Raw genomic sequence first — 20,677 nt, forward strand, 5'->3', positions numbered from 1 at the left:
CTGCTCCCAAGGTAGGAGAGACAGGCAGGTGAATACAAGTCATCACAGCTTACCAGAGCAAAGGTTCATGAGAGAAACCGGCCTGAGAACCTGTGTGTGCGGGGGAAGGGGGGCGATGAACTGTAATTGATGAATTTCGGGAGGTTCAAAGTCAGCAACTGTTAAGAGTTAAAAATTCCGGGGCACCCAGTCATGAGGGAGCCCACCACACAATACTGTGAGATTTACCCCTGGAGCCTGAGCAGGTTCCCAAGTAAATATCAGCAAAGCCCCCTCAAGCTTTCTGCAGGGGAAGGGAAGGAACCATCTCCTACCGCGACAGAGCACTCTGCTCTCCTTAACAAGGCTGCGCTCAAGGGAAACTCGTTAACCAGAGCCTGACCTGCTGGGGTGTTATCAGAGCCTAACTGACCAGGGGAAGGGAGATGCCCAGCTCCAGCCTCTCTGGGCAGCCCGTCCCAACCAAGGGGAGATAAAGGACTGAGAAACACTTGTGAAGTTCACAGTCCAGAGGCACAGGCTCAGTAAAAGAACTGAGGCCCGATCACAGGACCGTAGAAGGCGTCTCCTCTCCCACACCTCACCTCCACATTATTAAGGCCTATCTATAGCAGTTCCTTTCACCCAGTACATCATGTCTGGCTATCAGGAAAAAATTACACAGTTAAAAGGCAAAAAACACAATTTGAAGAGATAGAGCAAGGTTCAGAACCAGAAATGGCAGAGATGTTGGAATTATCAGACCGGGAGTTTAAGCAACTATGATTAATATGCTAAGGGCTCTCATGGATAAAGTAGATGACATGTAAGAACAGATGGGCAATGCAAGCGGAGAGACGGAAATGCTAAGAAAGAACCGAAAAGAAATGCTAGACATAAAAAACGCCATAACAGATATGAAGAATGCTTTTGATGGGCTTATTAGCAGACTGGATAACACTGAGGAAAGAATCTCTGAACTGGAGGATATCTCAATAGAATCTTCAAAAACAAAACAAAGAGAACAAATACAGAAAAAAACAGAACGTCCGGGCTTCCCTGGTGGCGCAGTGGTTGAGGGTCCGCCTGCCGATGCAGGGGACGCGGGTTCGTGCCCCGGTCCGGGAGCATCCCACGTGGCGCAGAGTGGCTGGGCCCGTGAGCCGTGGCCGCTGAGCCTGAGCGTCCGGAGCCTGTGCTCCGCAGTGGGAGAGGCCACAGCGGTGAGAGGCCCGAGTACCGCAAAAAAAACCCAAAACAGAACATCCAAGGACTTGTGTTCTACAAAAGGTGTAACATACACATAATGGTAATATCAGAACAAGAAGAAAGAAACAGAAGAAATATTTGAAATGATTCTACATTGCACTAAAGGTTCTAGTCAGTGCAATGAGGCAAGAAAAAAATTAAAGGCATACAGATTAAAAGGAAGAAGCAAAATTGTCTTTATTCACAGATAACATGATCATCTATTTAGAAAATCCTAAGGGATCTATCAAAAAAATCTAGAAATAATAAACTAGTTTAACAAGGTCACAGGATACAATATCAATATACAAACAACAGTTGTATTTCTACAATTAGAAACAAACAATCTGAAAATGGAATTAAGAAAAAAATTCCAGGGAATTCCCTGGCGGTCCAGTGGTTAGGACACCGCACTTTCACTGCCGAGGGCCTGGGTTCAATCCCTGGTCTGGGAACTAAGATCCCACATGCCACACGGTGTGGCAAAAAAAAAAAAAAAAAAAAAAAAAGGAAAGGAAGAGAAAATGATTCCATTTACAACTGCATCAAAATGAATAAAATACTTAGGAATAGATATAACAAAAGAAGTGCATACAGAAAAGAGTCAATGCAGCAGGCTAACAACTTACCAAAAAACCAACCAAACAAACAAATAAAACCCCTGCTTACACAGTTAGCCCTTGACGGGCATCTGAGAACCTGGATTTCGGGGAGGTTCCCACCATCCCTGGAAATGATCAGAGTGGCTCTTTGAGCCAGACAATATGACTTATGTTGAAATCTGCTTTCTTTCCGGGTGCCTGGAATTTTGTTAGGCACCAGGCAGAGACTGCCTATCTGGCCAGCCCTGCAATGGATTGAACAGTGGCCCCACCCGAAAGATATACATCTACCCCAAACCTGTGAATGCAACCTTTGGAAAAAGGGTCTTTGCAGATGTCATTAAGTTAAGATCTCAAGATAGATCATCCTGGATCAGGGTGTGTCTTAAATCCAATGACAAGTATCCTTCTCAGAAAAGGAGAGAAGACACAGGGAAGAAAGCGATGTAAAGATAGAGACAGAAATTGGAGTGATAAACCTACAAGGATTGCTGGCAGCAACCAGAAGGTAGCATAGAGGCCTGAAATAGATTGTCCCTCGGAGCCTCTGTAAGGAACCAACGAGGCAGACACCTTGATTTCAGGCTTCTGGCCTCCTGAACTGTGAGAGAACAAATTTCTGTCGTTTGAAGTCTCCAGGTTTGTATCAGTTTGTTACAGCAGCCTTAGGAAATAAATATAAGTTCCCAATAAAACCGTGGGTGCTGAGTTTCTGATGAACTTACCTGGTTGGCAACATTTCACACCCATTGTCACAACTCCCTGGGACAATTAAGTTTGTCCTGTGTAACTACGTGATGACCGTGGAAGCTGGCACCTGGTCTCCCCCAAACTTAGCCGCATGAGCCTTTTCACTTTGCTGATTTTACCTTGTATCCTTTTCCTGTAATAAATCATGGCCATGAAAATGACTCTATGCTGAGTCCTATGAGCCCTCCCACAAATCATCAAATCTGGGGGTGATCTTGCAACTCCCCTGCAATAAAAACTACAAAGCACTGCTGAGAAAAATCAGACAAGACCTAAATAAATGGAGAGACATGCTATGTTCATGGATTAAAAGACTCAATATTGGGCTTCCCTGGTGGTACAGTGGTTAAGAATCCGCCTGCCAATGCAGGGGGCACGGGCTTGAGCCCTGGTCCGAGAAGAACCCACGTGCCGCGGAGCAACTAAGCCCGTGCGCCATAACTACTGAGCCTGTGCTCTAGAGCCCGCGAGCCACAGCTACTGAAACCTGCACGCCGAGAGCCCGTGCTCCGCAACAAGAGAAGCCACTGCAATGAGAAGCCCGCGCACCGCAACGAAGAGTAGCCCCCGCTCGCTGCAATTAGAGAAAAGCCCACACGCAGCAACAAAGACTCAACTCATCCAAAAATAAATAAATAAATAAATTTAGTTTTAAAAAATTCCTTAAAATAAAAAGAAAGACTCAGTATTGCCAAGATGGCAATTCTCCCCAAACCTGATCAATAGATTCAGTGCATTATCAGTGAATTTTTCAGCAGATGGTCGTTTTTTTTAATAGAAACTGACAAGCTAACACTAAAATTTACACAGAAATGCAAAGGATTGAGGTAGCCAAAACAGTTTTGAAAATTAGAGGACTCACACTTCTTGAATTCAAAATGTACTATAAATCTAGACTAATCAAGACAGTAGAATTGGCATAAGGATAGGCATATATATCAATAGAACAGAGTAGCAAAAATATGATCAATTGACTTTTTTTATAAAGGTGCTAAGTCAATTCAATAGGGAAGCAATATCTTTTTTTTTTTTGACCACACTGCACGGCTTGTGGATTCTCATTTCCCTGACCAGGGACTGAACCCGGGCTGTGGCAGTGAAAGCCCGGAATCCTAACCACTAGGCCACCAGGGAACTCCCAAGCAATATCTTTTTTTTTTTTAAAGAGATAGTCTTTGAATTACAACGATTTTTTAAAAATTATTTATTTATTTGTTTATTTGGTTGCAGTGGGTCTTAGTTGTGGCAGGCGGGCTCCTTAGTTGTGGCACGTGAACTCTTAGTTGTGGCATGCATGTGGGATCTAGTTCCCTGACTGGGGATCGAACCAGGCCCCCCTGCATTGGGAGCATGGAATCTGAACCACTGCACCACCAGGGAAGTCCCCCAAGCAATATCTTTTTAAAAAATTATATTGGAAAAATTGGTTATCCACATTCCAAAAAAAAAAAAAGTTAAACCGTTACTTCACACCATACACCAAAATTAGTTCAAAATGGATCACAGCCCTAAATCTGAGAGGTGAAATACTTCTAGAAGAAACATAGGAGAAATTATTTGGGTTAGGAAAAGACTCTATAGATATGAGACCATAAACATACTACCAAAAAGAAAAATATTCATAACTTAGACTTCATTAAAATAAAAAACCTTTGCTCTTCAAAAGATGCCATTAAGAAAAATAGAAGACAAGCCACAAACCAGGAAAAAATTTTAAATCGTATGTCTGATAAAGGACTTGATTCTAGAATATATATTTTTAAAAAATCTTACAACTCATAAGACAAATGACCCAATTTAAAAAGAGGCAAAAGATTTAAATAAACATTTCACCAAAGAAGGTAATACAAATGACTTACGGGCACACGAAAAGATGCTCAAGGGACTTCCCTGGTGGTCCAGTGGTTAACACTCTGCGTTCCCAATGCCGGGGGCCTGGGTTTGATCCCTGGTCAGCGAACTAGATCCCACAGGCATGCCGCAACTAAGAGTTCGCATGCCGCAACTAAGAGCCCGCATGCCACAACTAAGAGCCCACATGCCACAACAAAGATCCTGCGTACTGCAGCTAAGACCTGGTGCAGCCGAATAATTAATATTAAAATAAAAAAGATGCTCAACATCAGTCATCATTAGGGAAATTCTAAATTTACCCACATGTCACTACACAACCCCTTGGATGGCTACAATTAAAAAGGCTGACAACCTCAAATGCTGGTAAGGATGTAGAAAAACTGGAACCTTCATACATTGCTGGTGGTAACGTCAAATTGTAAAGCCACTTTGGAAAATAGTTTGACAGTTTCTTATAAAGTTAAACATAAACTGAACATACAGCCCAATACTTTCACTCCTAGGTATTTACCCAAGAGAAGTTAAAACAGGTGTCTACAAAAAGCCTTGTACAGGAATGTACATAGCAGCATTATTACAGGCAAAAACTGGAGACGTTCCAAACATCAATTGGTGTCTTGACTCCAATAACATAACAGCCATTTGTTTCACCAGCAAAAGCAAGTTTATTCAGGAATAGCAGAGGAACTGTAATTCATGATGTGGAAACTATGGCAGACTACAAGTAAATCCAAAAAACAGGAAAAGGGAGTTTGCTTTTATAGGGAAAAGGGGTCAGTTGGGAGGTACTGTGTTAACTAGAGGCCGCTGGAGGAGCCTGGAGGCTTCCTATTGTTTGGGCTGTGACGGTCTCTGATTGGCTGGGATGTCCTTGGGCCGGAGGGGTTTCTTCCTCCTGTTGGAGAGAGAGTAGAGGCACCTGTCTTCCTGTTTCTGGTAATTGCGGATGCACGGTGGGCATGACAGAACACCCTAACGACCTGTCCTGGCTCCAGCTTCAACTGAGGTTTCTTTAAATAATTCCACTGTGAAAGGTTAAAGAAAATGTCACGTATCCAGACAATGAACTACTATTCATATAAAGGAACAAACTACTGCTATATACAACAACATGGATAAACTTCAAAAATATTATGCTAATGGTCTTCCCTGGTGGCGCAGTGGTTGAGAGTCCGCCTGCCGATGCAGGGGACACGGGTTCGTGCCCCGGTCCGGGAAGATCCCACGGGCCGCGGAGCGGCTGGGCCCCTGAGCCATGGCCACTGAGCCTGCGCGTCTGGAGCCTGTGCTCCGCAACGGGAGGGGCCGCAGCAGTGAGAGGCCCGCGTACCGCAAAAAAAAAAAAAAAAAAAAAAAATTATGCTAAGTGCAAGAAACCAGACAGAATAGGCTGCATATTGTATGTATTAGCACAATTACCACAAACTTAATGGCTTAAAACAATGCACACTTATTATCTTACAGTTCTGGAAGTCAGAAATCTGAAATGAGTCTTACGGGGCTTAAATCAAGGTGTCAGCAGAACTGCATTCCTTCTGGAGGCTCTAGGGGAGAATCGTTTCCTTGCCTGTTCTAGCTTCTGGAGGCTGCCTGCATTCCTTGGTTCATGGTCCCTTCCTCCATCTTCAAAGCCAGCAGTGTGGCAACTACCAGTTTCTCTATCTTATTCCCTTATCGCATTGCCTTCTCTGACTCATTTTGGCCTATGGACTGTAGGCAGAAGTGCTGTAGATATCAGTTGTCGGCCAACGCAATTAATAGCTAGCAGGCCTCCATTAAACCCTTTTCCACTGCCAATGACCTAGGAGGCCATGTGTTCCAGAGGTAAGTCAAGGAGAGCCACCTGACTCTCCCACCAGTCCATGCACAGTGAAAAACCTGCTTAAGACTTGAGGGTTGTTACTCCAACCTAGCCTAGCCTAGCCTAACTTTGGAGTAGGGAGCTTTAGTTTAAAAAAAAAAAAAAGTAAAATATATATAGCGTGTCAGTTAAGTTATTGTCTCAGCGCCAAAGTCGCCCTTCCATGATCGGCTGTGTGATGCTGGGGCGGGGGGGGGGGGGGGGTGGGAACTCTGCGGCCACATTTCGAGGAGCAAGGGCTGGTGCCTGGCTCTGCCAAGAGGAATGCTGGAGGCAGATGCGACGTCAAAGAGGGAGGGGGGCTTGCCCGCCCCCCCAGCCACACTTCGCCGCCGCAGCAGAAAATAAAACGGCACAGGTGGCTCGAATTATGTGTGTTATACGCTGTGTCTGGTTTCGACAGACAGGTCTGGGACAGTGTGCAAGGCAGCCCAAGAGGGGGCCCGGAAATATCTGGAAGAGCGCTGGACGCAAGAGGCGGGGAGGGGACTGGCGCGGGCGGGTCTGCACGCACTGACGACCAGTCATTGGAAACAAAGATGCCCCAGTGGTCAGACACGAACCCCGGACGTGACAGCTCTCTGCAGGACCCCATACCCGGAGGCGACCCAAAGGAGAAAACTCGAGGGACTCCCAGAATCGCTGGAATCTGTGTGTGATAGTTGGTAGAATAGGAGCTCGTAACGACGAAATCCGGTTAGGAAAGCTGGCCGGGTAAGGGACCCGCCAGTCTCTACTTCGCCTGTCCTCACGGTGTCCCCGGGAACCGCGACCCCGCCTTAACCCGTCTTCCCCCGGGCTCACACGCCCCGCTGGAAGTCCCTCCTCCAGGCTTGGGGCCGCTCTGGCCCGCGCGGTCCCTTCTCTTTGGTGGGTTCCGCGCCGCTCCACCGCACGGCGCTCCTCCGGCCGCCAGGGGCGTGCGAGGCCGAGTCCGGGCCATTCTGGTCTGAGACGGCCGCTCGACTGCTCCGCGGAGCCGTCCGGGCGCGCCCAGGCCACCGCCTCCAGTCCGTTCCCCCGGCAACGCCTCGGGCCGTTCCCCCGGCAACGCGCGGCCGTTCTCAGTAGCAGGGGCCATGGACCAGGGGTCGGGCGCCGGGCCCCACCGGGCTCGCGGCTGCCTCGGCGCGCCGTCCTGCGGAGCGCGGGCTCCGGGGGCACCCTGGGCACGCTTCTCGGCCTGGCTGGAGTGCGTGTGTGTGGTCACCTTCGACCTGGAGCTGGGCCAGGCGCTGGAGGTGAGGGGGGCAGCGGGCCGGGGGGAGGCCGGGGAGGGCGGGTCCTGCTCTGTCGCCGCCGGCTAGTGTGGCTCAGGCATCGCCGAGGGGCGGCGGGAATCCCTCCGCAGGTGAGGTACCCTCGGGCAGACAGACCCCCCAGGTGGCCTCTTCCTCCTCAGAAACCCTGCACCTGTCACTTCCTGAAAGGTGCGCTCCCAAGCAGAAGAAAAAAAGTTAAGTTGCCAAGACCTCCCTTTGGGGTGGAGGAGCGAAGAGCCCTGCACTTCGGATACCCAAAGTGGTACTCTTGATTTTTCGCCCAGTAAAAAGCTGTCTCCTCTCCCTTCCTCTCCCCCGCCTTTCCCACACTATGATACCTTCTCCCCTCATTTACTCCAGCCAAAATCCCAGGGGTCACCCTTGACTCCTCCCCTCCCTCCACCCCACATCCCATCCGGGAACAAGGCTGACAGCTCCACCTACAGCAGGGCTGTCAGATTCATTACCACTGCTACTGTATCCCCAAGTCCAATATTTGTGGCTCTCTTGCTTAAATCTTTGGAAACCTCCTTGTTCACTTAGAGTCTGATCCAGACCCTTTGCGGGTCACAACCAGACCCAAGAGCCATCTTTCTGTTCACAGACTCTGCCTCCAGCCCCCCCAGCCTGGGGTGTCCCCACTACCTGCAAGGCTCTTCCCTACCCCCACCCGCGTGGGTGTAGATGAAAACATGACAGACTCAGGGAGGAAGGCCTTCTGGAGTAATGCGGGCCTGGGGGGACGGTCTTCTCCAGGCCCTGAAGGCCATGACATAGACCATGGAGCTGACCAGGGCAGGGGAGGCTGTGAGGTACGCTTCAGCACGCTGTCAGAAGGAACTTTCTGAGAACCCAGGAGGTGGCGCATCCGTGACTGCAGTTGGTTGAGATGAGGCTGAGCAGCCATCGTTGGAAAGCCAGCGTCAGGGGGAGAGGGTGTTTTCCAAGGCCTTGCTGAACTCCATGAGGCTGTGGGAAGCCCAAGTCCTAACAAACAGCAAGGGCGGACACTGCCCAGCTCGCTGTGGAGACCGCATTCCACCACACCTGTCCCCACGTGGTGCACCAAATTAACTTGACGCAGGGACCTGAGCACAGAGGGGTGAGGTGATTTGCCTAACGTCACAGAGCCCACATTCCTGCTGGTGCCCAAATTGTTCCCAATAAAATCACAAGAGAGTCTACTGTTTCCTTAAGGCATTCTCATGTATAATTTTCTAGGACTTAACCATTCAGGCAAGAACTTGTTAGTTAAAGGCTCCATGTGCTTGGGCTTCTGAGCTTTCCTTAGGCTGTATAGCTCAGGGAGGGAGTGCTGGGGGGACCCACGGCCCCTACTAATCATCAAGTCTGTGCAGGAGTCGGGCAGTGCAACCACACGACGCTCATCAGGTTTGCATCTTATCTTTCTTCCTCTCCCCTGGAAATCATGAGGAAGGTCAGCGGTCATTTCAGCTGCGTCCACAATCACTCATGGAGCATCTGCCCTGCGCTCGCTTATTCCGGGCTTGGCCTGGCCGAGCACCACAGAGGCTCTGGCTGGCACTGTGCTTGGCACTGGGACATGATGGAAGACCCAGGGACTGCCTTCCAGGAGCTCATGGATCACGGAGACTCCGTGGACAGATACAGCTCAGAGGAAGGAATGGGGGTTTGGCCATATCTTGGAGGATGAGAAGGAGGCAGCCGGGCAGGGGAGAGGGGGCTGTTTCAGGTAACCCCTCCCCCAAAAAAGCCAGCGAAAGCAAAGGCAAGGAGCCAACCATTCACTCATTCAATAAATCAAGTATTGGGCAACTGCCACCAGCCAGGCCCCACGGTACTGGTGCTGGACACATGGACACAGAGCTGCATGCGATGACAGGGCCCTGCCCACCAGGAGTTCACGTTCTGTGCGAGAGACACAGAGAGTAAGGGGTAAGGACCCCCTAGAGCGCATAGGTATGTTGAGGGGGTCCCACCCACGTGGGTGCACTGGAGCCTGCAGGCAAGGCAGGGATCAGACATGAGGGGAGAGTGGGCAAGGCTGTGCACATCAGCTGAGCAAAGGGCCTGGCTCTGCTGCCTCAGCCCTTGGAAACTCTCCTCTTGGTATCCCCGCTGACCCGAGAAGCCCATGCAGTGAACTGCGGCCCGGGGCCCAGAGGGTCCCTCCTCCCCCAGGTGTCCACATCCTCCCAGCTGCAGCTCCTGCACTGCCCAGTCTCAGGACCCTTTTAGTCTTCAAAAGTACTGAGGGCCCCAAGGGGCTTTTTATGTGCGTCGTATCTATCGAGGTTTCCTATACTAGAAGTTAAAACAGAAAAATTAAAAATGCTTATTAATCCATTTAAAAAAACAATGGATACCATGTGTAAACGAGAGAAGCCACCGCAACGAGAAGCCTGTGCACTGCAACGAAGAGTAGCCCCCACTTGCCACAACTAGAGAGCCCACGCACAGCAACAAAGACCCAACGCAGCCGAAAATAAATAAATATTTATTTACTTACTTTAAAAATATATATATTTCCACAAAAACAACCATTTTCAGAAACAAATTCAGTGAGGAGAATGGCATTATTTGACACTTTTACGTCCCTTTTTAAAGGCCAAATAGAAGGCCGCTGTATCTTCACATCAGCTTCAGTCAGTTCCCCTTGACGGCCTGTGTCACAGCCTCTGGAAGCCACACTGCACACAGTGAGAAGAGAGTGAAAAAGGCAGCTTCGGCCTCTGGGAACCTAGGGCACCCACACCACCCTTCAGGAAGCACTTTCCTAGACGTACCTTCTCCAGCAAGGCGAGGCTCGCTGCATCTGTCTTCCTCAGGGGCGACTTGGTTACAGGAGCTGCAGCCCCTGCAGACTGGCTCCCGTGGAAAGGACAAGACCCCTGTGGTTCCAGGGGACAGGGTTCATCGTGCGGCAGACCCTCGCCCTCTGGCCCTCTCTGAGGGTCCGCTCCATTCCTCTCAGTCAGGCAGGGCCGTCCCTCCATCTCTGCTCCCAGCTTGTGAACAGTGAACTTGGAGCCCTGGGCATGGCTGTGGAGCCTGCTCAGATGCTACAAAACTCCTGTGACTGCAGACCAGATTCAGACCCCTGACCTCAGCTCCGAGGGCCCATCGTGGCCCTGCCAGCTGCCAGGCGCCCGCCTTTCCTCTGCCCTTCCCAGCAAGGACGCGCAGGGGCCCGAGTGGTCCTGCGGCCCCTCCTCTCTGGGAGCCATCTCGAGGTACCCCTGTGGGTCCGCCCCACAGACAAATACTGTTGGGCTGGCTCCCCTCCGTCCTCTTGGCCCTTCCTTCTTGGTGCCTCCTTAGCTGACGCCTTGAGATTTCCACATGCCCCACCTGTTCCATATTCTTTGGAGACATGTTTCACGCACTCCACAAATACAGGCACACCTTGGAGATGTTGCAGGTTCGGTTCCAGAGCACTGCAGAAAAGCAAGTCACACAGATTTGCTGGTTTCCCAGCGCATATAAAAGTTATGGTTACGCTAGACTGGAGTCTATTAAGTATGCAAGAAACACCATTATATCTTAAAAAACAATGTAGATACCTTGTAACAAATATAAAAATGAAAAAGTTTGAGATGTTGTGAAAATTACGAGAATATGATGCAGAGATGCAAAGTGAGCAAGTGTTGCTGGAAAAGTGGCACCTGTAGGATTGCTACAAACCTTTATTTTGTAAACAATGCAACATCCGTGAAGCACAATAAAGCAAATGTGATAAACGAGGTGTGACTGTACAGTATCTGGTGAGGGTCTACTCCCTGCCAGGGGCTGGGAAGTACCTGGGACACGGTCCCTGTCCTTAGGACACTTGGTGGCAGCGGAGGAGACGGAATAGGCCCAGAGCAGCAGGCCCAGAGCAAACAAAGACAGAAGCTACATTATCACAACAGTGCAAGTCCCAGGGCACAGTACCTTACCACCTGGGGGCTCAGGGCACACCCCAGAGGAAGCCTCATGTCAGCCAGAACCCAAGTCCTCCTCCGCGTGGGAGTTTGGCCGACAGAGTAAGGAGGGGGCCACGCATGCAGGCCCTCAGCTCCTGGCTCCCGGCATAGCCGCTTCCTGGGAGAGCCGTCCTGCTGCACCTGAGCACGGGCCAGGGCAGCAGTGATGCCCAAGGCGCACCAGGTCCCCAGGAGACACTTGGGGGCCTGCAGGGAGTGAGGGCTCTGGAGGTTCCCTGCCTTTTTCCTTTCCTGCAAAGAAATCCATTCTGGCCATTTGCCTGCGTACAGGGCTACTGGCTCCCCTAGAGTGTGGCCTGTCTCCCAGGTGGAGCCTGTCCAGCTGGTCACGCTCACCATACACTCCAGGGGCCTGGGTGCTCCAGGGGTCACATTCCAAGCGGGGAGCAGGCCAGAACCTCCCGGACCCCTGACTAGCAGGGGTTGGAGTGAAGATGCTCAGAGGCAGGGGTGCCAGTGTCAGGTAACATCTGAGTTAAGACGGGATGGGGAGGCTGGCCAGGCCGTCTGGGAGAGCAGGCCCAGAGGAGCCGCAGAGCCTAAGACCCTCTGGCTGGGTGGGGTTGGGTTCGGAGCGCTGAGAGGGTACAGGAGGTGGGGGCCAGGAGGCAGGGCCCTGCATCTGCTCTAGGCGAGAGAGGAGGCTTTGGGGACAGACTGTCGGGACGTGGGGCAGGGAGGCCCAGTCTGGGCGAGTGGCCTTGAGGGCGAGGGGTGTGAGAAGGGAGTCCAGGAGCTCACCCAGTTGTGCGCTGGCCGAGAAAAGGGAAGGATGGGGGCCAGGAGTGGCCTCGGGCCGAGAGGGGCCTGGGGAGGCAGGGCAGGGCGCTGGAGCCCTGAAGAGAGGAGGAGGGGTCAGCAGGGAGCCAGAGGTGGGGGAGAGCCAGAGGGTCTGACAGTGCTGGGGTGGGGGGGACACACCTGCAGCCCAGCACCAAGCCTGCCAAGCCCATGTCACTGAGTACTCTGTGTCCCCCGCAGCTGGTGTACCCCAGCGACTTCCAGCTCACGGACAAGGAGGTGGGTCCCAGCCCTCTCCGGAGCAGACCTCACCCGGGGAGCAGGCCCTCACTGGCTTTCCTGTGTTTCAGAAAAGCAGCATCTGCTACCTGTCCTTTCCCGACTCCCACTCAGGTAGGCCACCCCGCCCCGCCCCGGTCTGGGTGTCTCTCTGGGGCTGTGGGGAGAAGAAGAAGGAGGGAGATGAGGCTGCCCAAGAGCCCCTGCGGCCAGGCCTGCACAGCCTGTAAGCACCGGTCCCCCTTCCCGCTCCAGGGAGACAGCCAGAGCCCCACGCCGCGGCAGCCGGTTTCCCCGGTTCCCGCGGAAAGAGGTGTCTCTGGGCAGTGGGGTCTGGTCTCCTTCACCCCAGCAGAGGGGTCACCAGGAGCTGGGTCCTGGCCTCGGCTTCTCCAGGGCTCAGGTGTCCGGGTCGGCCTGGTTTTCCTCCCCGGGCAGGCTACGCCGGGCCACACAAGCCCCCGGCCGTGCTTGCCCACAGGGCACGCGCTGCGGGGCTGTGGCTGTGCTGCTCTGTGTGCTGAGTTTAAACCCTTAGGTGCAGGAATCTAGACACGGGGACCTCTGTCGGGAGACACAGAACTGGAGGGCTGGGCTTTTCTGAGGCATTTGCAGCCCGGCAGGGGCTTCGCCCCCTCCCTGGCCCCCCGCCCCACATGCTGGCAGGAGAGGCTCCAGCCCAACCCGGACACAGCGTGAGGGGACCACCTCTTCCCCAGGCTGCCTCGGGGATACTCAGTTCTGCTTCCGCATTCGTCAGTGTGGAGGGCAGAGGCGCCCCTGGCACACGGATGACAGGCACTGTGACAGTGGGGCCCCCGTGTCTCTGCAGGTGAGCCGGGCTGCCTCTCCAGCGCTCCTCCCCTGCCCCTGCAGGCCAGGGTCAGGCGGGTGTGAGCGGCCCTTCAAGGCGCCTGGCCAGCCCCAGCCAGCAGGGTCTCCAACTGCCGCAGGCCAGGCCCGGCACCCCAGCCTCGACTGGGGGTGGGCCAGCGCTTCTGAGGACTTGCCAGGGTCCTTGGGGCTTTTCCTGTGCTCCACGTGTGCGCCAGGGCGTGGCTTGGTGTGCAGAGGCCGGTGCTCTTGGGCCCCTGAACCGCTCACCACTGTGTCTGCGGAGATGTCCCTGGAGAGCGGTTGCCTGCCTTCTGGGGCCCTGACTCCCAGGCAGATCCCGGTCTGGGGAGAGCACGCAGCAGCCTGCGTGGGGGTCCGAGGGGGCGGGTGGGAGGTGAGCAGTGGGCGTGGCCTGGCCGATACCCCTCCTTCCAGAGGGAGCCCGCACACTACTTTGGCTACGTGTACTTCAGGCAGGTGAAGGACAGCTCTGTGAAGAGGGGCTACTTCCAGAAGGTGAGCAGCTGGTTGCTCTGGGGTAGCCCCACTGAGAGTTGGGGGCCAGCAGCCATCGGGAGAGGCTGATGGTCTGGGGGGTGGGGGTCCTGAGCCTCCAGGAGCACCCACCCCTCGGCAGCCCTAGCCACTTGGCCCTGGGCGGGGGCCACCGTGCCACTTGGGGGCGGGGGCGGCCTCTGGAGAACAGGCTCCGCTGCCCCTCCCTCGCCCAGCCCCGGCTCTAGCCCAGGCCTCCCTGCTCCTCGCTGAGGGAGGAGGGGGGCCCTCGTCACACTTTCAAGATTAGGACGACTTCAGTCTTGAATTCAGACACCAAAAGCAAAGGCTGCTTGAGCCCTGGGGAGACCATCCCACGATCCTGGCCCACGTGCATTTCCCTCTGAAGGCCTGGGGTTTTCTAATAGCCTGGAGTCCCAGGTCAGGCCATTCCTGGGAAGTCGGTGGGACACCCTGCCCTGGGCGACCCTGGATGAGCTGGGCCTCAGGGGTCCCTGCAGGGTCCCAAGGGGCTGGGGCGACATCTCACCAGCCCTGGGCCCTGCAGTCTCTGGTGCTGGTGTCCCGCCTGCCCTTCGTCCGGCTGTTCCAGGCGCTGCTGAGCCTGGTTGCCCCCGAGTACTTCGACAAGCTGGCGCCCTGCCTGGAAGCGGGTGAGTGGCCGGCAGGCGCTGCCAGAGCTGCCTCGTCATCATCCCAGCTGTAGCTCCTGGTGGCTCCGGCGGGCAGCTTCCTCCAGGACAGGCTTCTGACGCTGGCCACTTGTGTTCACAGTCTGCAATGAGATTGACCAGTGGCCGGCCCCTGTGCCGGGGCAGACCTTGAACCTGCCTGTCATGGGAGTCGTCCTCCAGGTGAGGGCTGCCTGGCTGGGGTGGGACGGCCCCAGTGCGCGTCGACACGCCACCCGGCCCCACTGGCAGCTGCTTCCTTCACCCATAGGTGCACATCCCATCCAGCGCAGACAAGCCTGAATCCGGTCCTCCAAAGCAGTGCAGCCACAAGGTGGGCGCCCTGCTCCCAGGCTGACGGCCCCATACCTGCCTCAACCCTCAACCCTCCCACCTGCCTGGGCCTCCCCACCTCACCTACTGGGGGGTGGCCAGACCCCAGACACAGGGGCTGCGTCTCCGTGCAGGGCTGTGGGGCGCCGGGAGGCAAGTGGGTAGGGACTGCGGCCCCCGGGACTCTCCCGGGATGACCTGTGCTGCTCGGGGCTTGTGAGGCGTCATCCTCCCCCCGGCCTGACCCCACCCCCCTTCCTCTCAGAACCTGCTGCCAGCCCCGGTCGTCCTCACCAGTGTCCATGAGCTGGACCTGTTCAGGTGAGCCTGGCAGGCCACCACCTGCCGCCCCGGTAGGTGATGAGTGACCCCACGGGGCTCAGCCCATCGGGGTGGGGGCGCTGGGGGACATCAGGAGTTAGCCCCCCGCCCGTTCTGAGAGGGAGAGTCTGCAGAAGAGGAGCCCGGTGCCCCGCTGTCTGCCCCCAGAGGAAGTGGGCACCGTGGGCAGGAAGTCAGGTCCTGGCAGGCAGGAGCAGGGAAGGGAGCAGCTGTGGTGAGAGATGCTGCCAGAGGGGCCCTCTCTGGGGGGCCAGCAGAGGACCCCACCTTTGGAGACCCTCTGGCCCTGTGCTGGGCCCAGCGGGAGCCAGGGCTGTTGGTTTCAGGCATGGCGGGGGCGCGAGGCCAGGCATCTTCACAAGGCCTCACGGCCGCCTTCCTCTGGAGTGAGGCCCAGCCTTCACCCAGACAGGGCCTGCCTGGGCCTGGGTCGGGGCAGGTGGGCAAGGGCTGGGGAGCCTCCCACCGGCCTCCCCAACGCCCCCGCCGGCCCAGGTGCTTCCGGCCCGTGCTGGCCCACGTGCAGCTGCTGTGGGAGCTCATGCTTCTTGGGGAGCCCCTGCTGGTCCTGGCGCCCTCGCCCGCAGTGTCCTCGGAGATGGTGCTGGCCTTGACCAGGTGGGTCGGGCGGCAACGCGAGGGGCCGGGGGCCCCGGACCAGCCCTGCGAACTGACTGTCCCTGCGGGTCCCTCCCCACAGCTGCCTGCAGCCCCTCAAGTTCTGCTGCGACTACCGCCCCTACTTCACCGTCCACGATAGCGAGTTCAAGGAGTTCACGACGCGCACGCAGGCCCCGTAAGTGCCGCCCTGCCCGCCCTGCGCCCTGCGCCCTCCGCCTGCGTCTGCCTCTCCTCCCTCCCTCCCTCTCTCTCTCTCTCTCTCTCTCTAGACCAAGCGTGGTCCTGGGAGTCACAAACCCTTTCTTTATCAAAACGCTCCAGCACTGGCCCCACGTTCTCCGCATCGGGGAGCCCAAGATGCCAGGTGAGGTCCCCGGCCTCCACCCAAGGGTCCTGGGAACGCGGGGCCTCTCCGGGTCTGCGCCTGCGGAGGCAGAAGCAAGACCCTGAGGCCCGGCCATGGGGCGTGTCTCGTAGGGGACCTTCCCAAGCAGATCAAACTGAAAAAGCCCTCAAGGCTGAAGACCCTGGACACCAAGCCAGGTCTGTGCCCCTCCTCTCCTCCCGGGACCCAGAGACACGCCTTGGGGCGGGGTGGGGCGGGCAGATGTGCTGGCACAGCTGAAGGGGGTGCCCCGCCCCCGGGGAGCGCGCTGCCATTCTGCCCTCCTCCCCAGGCCTCTACACCGCGTACACGACCTACCTCCACCGAGACAAGGCCCTGCTCAGACGACTGCTTAAGGTACCGCTGGGGGGTGCTCCGGGGCGGGGAAGCTGGGCTCGGTGTGTGAAGGGGGCGCAGCCGGCCTGCTGTGGCTCAGCCCTCGCCCCGCCCCCCAGGGCCTGCAGAGGAAGCGGCCGTCGGACGTGCAGACTGCAGTGCTGAGGCAGCACCTCCTGGAGCTCACGCAGAGCTTCATCATCCCTCTGGTGGGGCCTGGCCGGCGGGGAGGAGGGCGCCGGGCTGGAGGGGCAGGCAGCAGGCTGTGGCCCAGACTCAGACTCACTCCCCTTCCCCCCCAGGAGCACTACATGGCCAGCCTCATGCCCCTGCAGAAGAGCATCACGCCCTGGAAGGTGTGGTCCAGGGAGGGGCTGGGAGGATGGGCCCTATGCCGATCCTTTGGGGGGGGGTGTCTCGTGGGTGTGCAGGAGCCCCTGGGGCCAGCCCATCCCCACACCCGCAGGTGGCCCTCACAGGGAAGAGAAATGCGGGCCACACGGATGGGGGAGGGGTTTGAGGCCCTCTTCTCTGGGAAGGGTCACCCTGGGATCTGTCCCTGCAGGGTGGGGGCTGGGGGACACACAAGGGGCCCGTCTGCCAAGTGCCCTGGGGAAGGTCCTGACCAGCCAAGGTGCGGGACCTGCGAGGCCGTGCCTGCCCCCAGCACCCAGGCTCACCCAGCCCCTGTCTCAGACCCCTCCCCAGATCCACCCCTTCCGCCAGGACGACTTCCTGCGTAGCCTGGAGCGCTCGGGGCCCCAGCTCACCTGCCTCCTCAAGGGCGACTGGCTGGGCCTCTACAGGTGGGTGCACAGTAGGTAGGCTCCTGGGCCCTGCTGCTGGTGGCCGTGCCCATCCCTCAACACACAGCGTCAGCGCACACCTGCTGCCCCTTGCCCCCACAGGCGGTTTTTCAAGTCCCCCCATTTTGATGGCTGGTACCGACAGCGGCACAAAGAGATGGCCCAGAAGCTGGAGGCCCTGCACCTCGAGGCCATCTGTGAGGCGGTGAGGGGGGCGATCGGCTGCGGGAGAGCACAGAGGGGTGCGAGCCCCACACAGGGGCCGGAGGAGAGTGCGGGGGGGGCGGACACGGGCCCAGAGCTGGGCGAGAGCCTCGGCGATGGAAGGTCCCATCTTGTCCCCGCAGAACCTCGAGATCTGGATGCAGGACAAGTCCGAGGTGGAGGTCGTGGATCTGGTCCTGAAACTTCGGGAGAGGCTGGTGAGATGCCTCCCAGCCCTGCCCCACCTCGGCCAGCCAGATGTGAAGGTCGCCTGCCCCTGACCACCGCTGCCCCTGCAGGTTCGGGCACAGGGCCACCAGCTCCCCGTGAAGGAGGCGACGCTGAAGCGGGCGCGGCTGTACATCGAGACAGTCGTCGGCTCCCTGCCCAAGGACCTGCAGGTCGTCCTGTGCCCTCCCTAGGATGGGGCCCATGGCCCGGGGCCTGGCTGCCCCTCGGGGCCTGGGTCTGGCCGAGATTCCCTCCCCCCAGTCAAGCATGAGATCCCCCACCCAAGCTTCCGGTTGCCCCTGGTCCCCCACCTGGCACCACCATCATCCCAGCAGACAAGGTGGCATTTGGAACTACAGCCTGGCCCCTGACTGTTGGCGGATCACGTGCTGCAGAGCCTCCCCTCCCCCTGGGCCCCACCTGTCCTCTCCAGGGTCTTAGGCAGGGGTGGGGGGCAGGCTGTGAGCCCTGCTGATCTGATCTGGGCCAAGGCCACACACCCCTCCAGGAGCCCATCTGCCCAAGCCCTGCAGGCCCAAGCGTTGCATCTGATGCGTCCTTTAGACCCACCAGGCTGCCCAGCTCAGGACGGAAGGAGGCGGCTGACAGGCAGACCCCTCTCCTCACACAGCCCGCCCCCCGCCTGTCTTGCCTGGGGGCTGAGGGGGGAACCTCGCCTGCGGTCATCACTTGGGAGGGGAGAAGCCGCTTTGCCCGGAGAAGAGCTGTGCCCTGTGGTTCGCTGGGATGCCGCCAGGACCCGCGTGGCTGCCAGGCGGGTCCAGGGCATTGTCTTTGTTCCACTCCTGGGACACCCCACTGGGCACCTTCTCCGTTCACTCTGCCCTGCGCTGCTGCTCGTCGGCTGGCAGGCCCTCGAGTCACCCCCGTGTCCATGCAGCCCCACAGGCAGTGAGGGGCTTGGACTCTAGCCTGACCAGGCCCGCGGCCTTGGGGCACCATGCTCCTCGGCAAGGAGTGAAAGCCCCTCAGAAGGGATCCACGCCCCCATATGACACCTTGGAGCACTGGGCCAAGCAGTCACGTGCTGTCAAAGGCACCATCACAGCTCAGCGCACAGTGGCAGCTGGTGGGGGGCAGGGCAGGGGGGGAGGCGCGGACCCAGAGCTGCAGGCCTTTGGGTAAGTCCCACCGAACCCAACCCCAGATGCCTCACCTGAGGCACAAGGCCTCGTAGATGCCCGCGTGGGCCTTGGAGGCAACCTGAGCTGAGTCCTGGCTGAGCGATGGGGTGCGGGAGGCAGGCCGAGCGGGGGGCTTTCCCTTCTCTCCTGATTCCCCACAGTCCGTGTCCTGGGATGGAGCAGTGACGCAGCCACTCCTCCCAAGCGGAGTTCGGTGGAGCTGCCAGATGCCAGAGGCGCTGGCCTCAGAGCTGCCAGCGTCGTCTCGTCCGGCCCTGACCACTGCCTAGGACAGCCCGGCGCGTCCGCAGCCTGCAGACAGCTGAGCTCGGCCTGGTGTGCGACCGCAGTCAGAGGACAGAATCGAGGCAGCAGAGGGAGAGGCGAGCTGGAGGCCCTCAAGCGAGGAAGGACTTCGTGGCCCCAGTGCCACTTTGGAAAGTCTGCCCCGCTGTCTGGCCGTGAGGGGTGTGCCCCGGCACACTGCACGGCCCCTTCCCTTGGCTTTCTGAGGGTGACTGCGGGTGATGGAGGGCTGCAGGGGAGCGGCTCAAGGGGGCCTCCGCAAAGCCCTCCGGGACTTTTGCCTCCATCGACCCAGGAAGGCACAACCTGATTCCCCCGAATCCTTGCATGCTCCCTCGAGGACTGCTTGAGTCCACGCAGCAGCCCCTCACAGCGGCTTGTCCTCAGGAACACTGGTGCAGCGGGATGTCGGGGGAGGGACGCCTGGCAGAGTGGGCAACACTGCCCAGGGTGGAATCCAAAGCTGAAGGGTACAGGTGGGAGGAGGTCCCTCCCCTGGAGTGCCTGCGGCTGTCGGGGGGGCCTCCTCCTCACAGCCTGACCCCCCTGCCCAGACAGGGGCCTGAGGGTGCGGGCTGGGGGTGGAGTCCTGCCAACTCCATCGTCTCCCCCATAAGACCCCGGGTTCCCTCTCAGGATCAGGTCAGCTCCGGCTGGGCTGAGCCTCTGTCCCCCCACCAGGCTGGGGACAGGCAGTGAGGAGGGAGGAAGGGGCAGGAAGATCAAAAGAGGCAGACCCACCACCTACTAGAGCCCCGTGGACAGGAGGCCTGGACGGACAGGAACCAGTGGTCCAAGAGGGCGCTGTGGTCGGCGGCCAGTACGTGAAGCCGCCTGCTTTTGGGGATCGTGTGTGGGCCTGGTGTGATGGCCGGGATGGGGGTGGGAGGGCAGTGGGCTGATCCAGGGACAGGAAGGACAGTCTTCACCCCCAAGCTTCCTGCACTCTATTTAAAGACTCCGTTTTAGTCTGCGATGGTGGACTTCCCACATCTTTGGTATTAAAATGTCCTTCTGTGACTCGATACTTGCCTTTTAACTTCCTTTTCTGATAAAAAGTTGGCATCCCTATCAGAGCCTGGTAACTTTAGGGTCCTCTTGGTGGGGCGTTGGGTGGGCCTTGCTGTGGACGGGTTCAGGGCTAAAGGGGTGAAGGTGTGGCCTGGCTGGTTGGGGGTAGGGGGGTAGCAGAAAGAACTAGTGAGTTGACCCTCTCCAGTGGCTTCATCTGAGCTGGGCGTTCCTGAGCATCGGGGGCAGGTCCCAGGCCCGGGTTGGGTGGGGTGGGCAGGAACGAGTGGGCTATCTGCCGGGAACGGAACGTCTGGGTGGAGGGCAGGTGCCCAAGGAAGGGGGGTCCCAGTGTGGGAGTACAGGTTAGGGCTGGGGAATGGCCCCAC

General features: G+C 57.2%; 2 protein-coding genes across 7 annotated transcripts; one reads left to right on the forward strand and one right to left on the reverse strand.

Annotated features, from left to right (window-relative positions):
- Positions 1–7,248: 7,248 nt before the first annotated feature.
- DENND6B (DENN domain containing 6B) lies at positions 7,249–20,302 on the forward strand. 5 transcript variants are annotated; one of them, XM_060305667.1, is made up of 21 exons: positions 7,249–7,535; positions 12,506–12,544; positions 12,616–12,658; positions 13,264–13,376; positions 13,817–13,897; positions 14,430–14,550; positions 14,672–14,751; positions 14,840–14,902; positions 15,167–15,222; positions 15,739–15,861; positions 15,944–16,039; positions 16,134–16,228; positions 16,342–16,407; positions 16,542–16,606; positions 16,705–16,794; positions 16,888–16,941; positions 17,282–17,391; positions 17,494–17,596; positions 17,739–17,813; positions 17,895–17,996; positions 19,133–20,302. In XM_060305667.1, exons 1-21 carry the CDS (start codon positions 7,374–7,376, stop codon positions 19,259–19,261), a joined length of 1,866 nt encoding a protein of 621 aa, XP_060161650.1. In that variant the 5' UTR covers positions 7,249–7,373; the 3' UTR covers positions 19,262–20,302. The 5 variants fall into 5 exon arrangements, with proteins under 5 accessions (XP_060161650.1, XP_060161651.1, XP_060161652.1 ...); XM_060305668.1 differs by having other exon boundaries at positions 17,312–17,391; XM_060305669.1 differs by lacking the exon at positions 16,705–16,794.
- On the reverse strand, positions 10,017–18,049 carry LOC115852562 (uncharacterized). 2 transcript variants are annotated; one of them, XM_070046413.1, is made up of 6 exons: positions 17,356–18,049; positions 16,568–16,828; positions 11,472–16,288; positions 10,890–10,975; positions 10,325–10,429; positions 10,017–10,228 (listed from the first exon to the last, which is right to left on the reverse strand). In XM_070046413.1, exons 3-6 carry the CDS (start codon positions 11,861–11,863, stop codon positions 10,185–10,187), a joined length of 627 nt encoding a protein of 208 aa, XP_069902514.1. In that variant the 5' UTR covers positions 11,864–16,288; positions 16,568–16,828; positions 17,356–18,049; the 3' UTR covers positions 10,017–10,184. The 2 variants fall into 2 exon arrangements, 1 of the variants encoding a protein (XP_069902514.1); XR_009565355.1 differs by having other exon boundaries at positions 10,325–12,360; positions 12,446–16,288.
- Positions 20,303–20,677: the final 375 nt, after the last annotated feature.

The sequence above is a fragment of the Globicephala melas genome, chromosome 10 (assembly GCF_963455315.2).
Source record: "Globicephala melas chromosome 10, mGloMel1.2, whole genome shotgun sequence".
In the NCBI taxonomy this organism is placed as follows: Eukaryota; Metazoa; Chordata; class Mammalia; order Artiodactyla; family Delphinidae; genus Globicephala; species Globicephala melas.